Raw genomic sequence first — 5,949 nt, forward strand, 5'->3', positions numbered from 1 at the left:
TTGGGAATCTAGCTATCTCCTTGCCCATTGATATAAAACTCCTTTGTAGCTTACAGGCACCATGAGATGTTGAATACTGAGTTGTAGCCAGCTATCGGCTTAGTGTTGCAACTTGCTTATCCAGGATCTTGGGCTGGTATAACAAAGGGGGAAGTTTCCCATTGGGGGATTGATGTGGCGAGTCACTTGGGGGTCAGGATGTTTAAAGCCATAGCATAATCTGGAATATTACAGTTAGTGCTGGGGTGGGAGGGTAGGAGCTGAATTAGGGCCAGATGATGCAGTTGGAGAAATATGATCAGCTTCACAGGGATGCTGTACATTTGCTTATCACAAGCAATTTCACACAGGCGTCTGCAGCTTATTATATCGATATCACCTGTATGTTTTAGGTTTAGAAGACAATCTGTATGAAAACTAAAATCAACTCGTATGTAACAATCTGTGTATAAACTACGTACAAACTGACATAAAAGCAAGCAACACTTGGTAGCTCCTTGATGACTACTTGCAAAGGTATAGAAATAAAATTCAAGTTCCCTGAAATACAATCAAATGCTCGTTGGCTGGGCAAATCTATCAAAAGTGCATTTTTGTCATAGAAGCAACACTATTGCCATAATAGTCCATAACTGAGAGTTGCACAGCGCGTTGTTCATTTTCTGCTTCACCAGAAATGATGTGTGCAGATTCCATTGCGGTGGCTTTCCCAATGACAACCATATATGGCTCATATTATCCCTACTTGTATGCCTCCCTTTAGGAATGTTTGTTCCATGGAATGGCAGGAAATTACTTTAACACTATCTCTACCTCCTCCTTTCCTCCATAATTGGAAAAAGGAAGTACTTTGTGCTGCAGTTCAATGGCACGTGGCCTTTTTCAGGAAAGGTTTGAACACAGGTTGAAGGTACTGGATATTTTTAGTCTCTAAAGGGAGAAGATTAAGGGGGTACATGATAACTGTCTTCTAAAATGGGAACGGTTAGGAGAAAGAGAAGAGGATGATGACCAATTGTTCTCCATCACCACTGGGGGCAGGATAAGAAGAAAGCACCCTAATTTGCAGCAACGATTGATTTGGTTTGATACTAGGAAGAACTTTTTAGCTATAAGGATAGCTAAGCACCAGTGCAAGAGTCCCAGGACGGTTGTAGAATCTCCTTCACTGTTTTTTAAGAGTAGGTTGAACAAGCTTGTGTCGGCAACGACCTAGGATACTCATTGTGTCGTAGTGCCAGGTGGAGCACTAAACACCTTTTGGGGGGGCTCTTTGAGTCCTCTTTTCTGCAATTTTGTAATGTGGGGATGAAAGATCTCACTTGAAAACTGATATAGCCACAAAACTGGAGAAGGCATTTAGCCACGAAAGACAAATGTTCAATGATGTTACTCAAAGAGACAATCCAAAGGAAAGAACCCTATAGCAACTTTGGATTGCTGTTCTTCAGGGGGAGTGTCACGCATTTCCTTCTATCTTCAGTGTCCCCATTGCACCAGAGATGTCTTCTGTATTGGACCTATGTCCCCCTGGGTGTCTCCCTGTACGAAGGGCAGGTTGAGGCAGCTCCTGTGTGATCCTGAAATAGAAAGATTAAATAGTGATCTCTGTCTCGCCCTCCAAAATATGCACATAGCAAACACAATTCTCTAGAAAGTAGAAGTCTGTAAAATATTAATTGCAGGAAATCATCTTCATGAACAGAAGCTGAGTTTGAATTTATTGCATAAACATTGTTTTGTGCCACCATCTTCAGCCTAGCAACATTTTACAGAAACAAAGATCCTCACCGGATTTCAAAGGAAGTATACCAACTGTACTTGTAGGCAAACCCAATGCTGGAGTAAGTGGGAGTGACTAGACTCACTTTGATAGAGGTGTACCTGCTTTTCATAGCAGTGGTACATTTGGTTCATCTAGTTAAAAAAAATACAGACAGAGGTATGGTCTGGGCCAAATTCACAGTGACTGAAGCTTATACATATTCAGTGCATATTCGTACGCCATTCATATTCAGTATGACTGCGCCTGCTAATTGCAGTAGTGATTTTGGCCCTTTGTGATGCTATACCTAGCGAAACAATCTGATCTGTTTTCAGCTAGAATAAGCCAGCTGTTGTATATAGAAGGAGTCTGTATTACAGCCAAATATGCTCTGTCATGTTTCAGAATATAGCACAAGTCTCTTTGCGGCAGTGTTTCTCAGCGTTTGCAGGCTCAAGGCACTGCTTGTTAGACTCAAGGCACCCCTTAGAAAATCCCAGCTCTTAGCTTTCACCTGTTTTTTGACGATGGAAAAAAAATAGAGCAGTTTTACTCTTGCAGATAACTCAGACTGCGACAGGTCAGTGTTTTGGGCTTATTATTTGAAATGTCTTGATTTTCCTGGAGATTCATGTGTGGGTGTTTGCACGCGTAACAAAGCTAATGTGGAGCGGCTCCCCCAGCACTCTTGTGACAATCTCGTAGCACTCCAAGTGCCGCAGCAGGCTGGTCACGAATCACTGCTCTGCGGCACAAGACAATCCCAGCTTTTAGCATCCAGTAGAGGGCACCCCCGCAGAAGTTTCCATACCAAGCAGCACCGCATTGCTATTGGGATACAGCTGCAAATCAGGCAGATTTCCAAGATGATAAATGAAGTAGCACAAATTCGTATTCTTTTCCTGAACATCTGTGTAAAGTTTGTTCGCCAGGAAAAGGTATAAATCCTTGGTCTGGAAGTTTCAGGGTATGAGTGACACGTTTAATGACATGGAAACACTTTTTCTTTCTCATATTAAACTGGATTTGTAACCTAATATGGCATGAGATTGGCAGTCCTGAGAGCTGAAGAGTGCTATAGAGCTCCAGAATGGGTCACAGTACCAACTTCACCAATACGCCCGGTGTAGTTTGAAATCCATTGCATTTCAGTCCTTAACTTTTCTGTCCTAACTGCTAATTTAGGTGTGGAGATGAAGCATCTCTGAGGATGACTCTTGTGATACAGCAATGAAAAGTCTCTCTCAAACAGCACAATAATCTAGGGAAACCTTCAGAGGAACTCTGTTTACAGAGTGCCTGCTTCTGCATGTCACCTCCGCTCCATTTGTCCTCTCAGCAAAGTCCCGATCAGCTCTTTGCTTGGCAAAATCGCCTTTTTAGAACAGGCGTGGGCCTTCTCCATCCCCACGAGTCATTATGCATCTGGCTTCGCTGCTAATGAAGCCAAGTGTGGTAGGATCAGGTTCCCACCTCCCAGTGAACACAACTCTCTTGGATCTGCCAATGTCTTTCCATGATTGTAGTTCAAAACCATCTTTCCAGAGCTACGGCTGCTGGCCCACAGTGAGAACCAGGCATAACATGGCTTTGTTCCAGAAACAATTTTCCCACGACCCCTAAGTGATTATGAGTTCAGTAGTAGCCTAATAAGCAAACAAAGGTGTGAATGCTGATTTTTCACTGGGTTTGCAGTACAAAAGTTTATATCCCAGGGCTTGGCTTTCAGGTGTGCTACAAATATTCCCACTGATAATACTGCTAACATTTACATGTCCGAGATATTGTGTTGGGATTTTAAAAATTCTTATTCTTTCTCTGTCTCTCTCTTCTTACAACTGCACACAATGCTGTCTAACTGCTCTGACTTGGGAGATTTTGGAAGTATCCTGTTGTACAGAATATAAAGGCACTGCTTTCTTATGCCATCTGCTCTTTATCCATCTTGTCTACTTAGACTGATCTCTTCAGGGCAGGGACCGCCTGTGACTCCTTGCTTGTACAATGCCTAGCACAAAGAGGATCCACTGTCGGTTGGTCCTATGCATTATCGAAAGAAACATGACTGATACATGCCCTAAAAACACATTGGAAGGAGCATGTCTTCGACACTTACGCAAAAGCACTGTCGTTTAGGAACATGAACATCCTTTAACGTGGAAAATGTCTGAAGCTGGGATCCGACATACAGTAAGTTTCACCTTAAAAGAAATGAAAGTCATTTTGTTATAGTGGGCGCGCCTACATGGGTGCATCTACACCTGCTTCTGACTGCACGTTTGGTACTGCACAGTCATTTAGTACTTGCTTTAGCAGTATATTCATGTCTAATCAATATTAGTGGTGCCACCAGACTTTTTCTTACCAGCTGCATACAACTACCCTGTTAATAGAGTATTTTCTCTCGGTACATAACAAGATGTTTTCCTTTGGTGCATGCTCTTTTAAGCTTCACTGGCATCTGGTGAGCTTAGCATCTTCAGCTGATACGAGCATGAAAAGTCTGCGCGTAGGGCAGACAACACGCACACCAAGAGAGCGGCCCGTATATTGCTGCGGTGTACTGTGAGGGTTCTTCAAACAAATCCCAGGCCCTTTAACAGAAGGCGATAAGTACTGGACGGGGAGTCCTGCTGCGTGGTTTGAAAAGGGACTAGAATCACGCCTCCAGAGCTCTGTTCTAGCAACCCGTGTGTCCATGCTTGAAGCAGCTGACTAAATGCACAGGAAATAGGAGACAATCCCTAGCTCAAGAAGCCACCAATTTAAGGGACTTACCCAAAAGATGCTCAACACACACAAGTCCCACTTCATGTGATTTACAGTTGCTCCTTAGGATTGATCAGCATCTCTCACAATTAGGCCTTCCATGGGCACTGTAATGGAGTGCTGACACTTGCTACCCCCGAGAACCAGGGAATGAAAGGTGCATCCTCACAGCTGTGTGGAGTAGGTTACTTGGTGTCCGTGCTGTTAATGCTGGTTTCCTCTTACATCTGGTGCAGTAGCGACTGTGGTGGTTTTTGCAGCGCACCGACAACTATCTTTGTGAAAACTATTTCAGCAGCAGCCCCCAACCTTGCCTGAGACCACTCGTCAAAAGTCCTTTTCTAATTGCTTATAATCACATTACTATCCATCCATATTTCTGTTTTAAATGTGGTCAGTAGTCTTTTACATGCTGAATGCCATTTCCACATCACTTTTTGGAGCTCAGCTGGTTTTGAGCTATGTGATTGGCAGATGTGCCAAAGCAGGAGACGGTTTTTGGGAGTACGTGTATATAAAACCTGTGCAGATCGCAAAAATGGCAAAAAGGATTTTGCTCCAGAGAAATTTCCTATTAAGCATCGGCAAAGTGTGAGACAAGGCTAGTCTTAAAGGTGAATGTTTTGGAAGGTTTTTAGCAAATGAAAACACTGGGCTATATGTTAAATTGCTTTGCAGCTGTAACTATACAAGTATGTACATCTATGTATTTACATTGGTGCGATGGCATCATGCTTCCAATAGATGGCAGGGGAGCAATGAACTCTCTCTGGAGCTATCTGCTTTTATGATATGTAGTATATACATGACACAGTGTGGGCTGATGGAAAGAAATTGTATTTTTTTCCCTGGTCGGTCACATGACCCAGATCATGATTGTCAGGGCTAATATCTGAACCACATGGCAGTGATCAGAAGTCATTGAAAGACTGTCATGGATACTGGATAAGGAGATGAGAAGGAACACAGCTGAGCTCAGTTTGGCTTTCCTGGGAGACCTTGGAGATGCTTACCCAGAGAAGTGCGGATGTGACTGCAGCCTCTGCTGGCATACCTGTGTTAGATAAATCTAGCGAGCCAGGTAACAAAAGCAGTGAATGTGGGGCAGCACACACAGGCCGTGTCCAGATGAGTGCAAACATTTGGTTTCCCAGGGACAAATGGCAGTCCCCAGAGAACGCCTGTGCCACATGTGCTTTGGCAAATGGCAAGTTATTGCAGGGGTGCTGGTCCCAGCAGCCTTACCTGGGGCCCTGGGGGCCTCCCAGGGCTGCAGTAGTGACTTCATCAAGTCTACATAGACACTTGGGCTGGAAGGGACCCCAGAGGATCATCGAGTCCAGCCCCCTGCCCCAGGGGCAGGAAGTCAGCAGGGATCATAGGATCCCAGCAAGATAAGCATCCAAATGTGTCTT

The 5,949-nt window shown here is 44.0% G+C and overlaps 1 protein-coding gene across 8 annotated transcripts in view; it reads right to left on the reverse strand.

Moving 5' to 3' along the window:
• Positions 1 to 308: 308 nt before the first annotated feature.
• The window catches only part of PLEKHS1 (pleckstrin homology domain containing S1), a 26,833-nt gene continuing 21,192 nt past the window's right edge, over positions 309 to 5,949 (reverse strand). For 7 of the 8 annotated variants that reach the window (XM_019556300.1, XM_019556297.1, XM_019556294.1 and 4 more), the window contains 2 exons: positions 3,882 to 3,966; positions 309 to 1,580 (listed from right to left, as the gene is read on the reverse strand). In XM_019556300.1, coding sequence (XP_019411845.1) covers positions 3,898 to 3,966 — 69 coding nt within the window. In that variant the 3' untranslated portion in view covers positions 309 to 1,580; positions 3,882 to 3,897. The remainder of the gene's footprint in view (positions 1,581 to 3,881; positions 3,967 to 5,949) is intronic. The other variant, XM_019556295.1, reaches the window with a different exon arrangement.

Source organism: Crocodylus porosus, unplaced genomic scaffold, assembly GCF_001723895.1.
Source record: "Crocodylus porosus isolate Cpor-Errol unplaced genomic scaffold, CroPor_comp1, whole genome shotgun sequence".
NCBI classification, from domain to species: Eukaryota; Metazoa; Chordata; order Crocodylia; family Crocodylidae; genus Crocodylus; species Crocodylus porosus.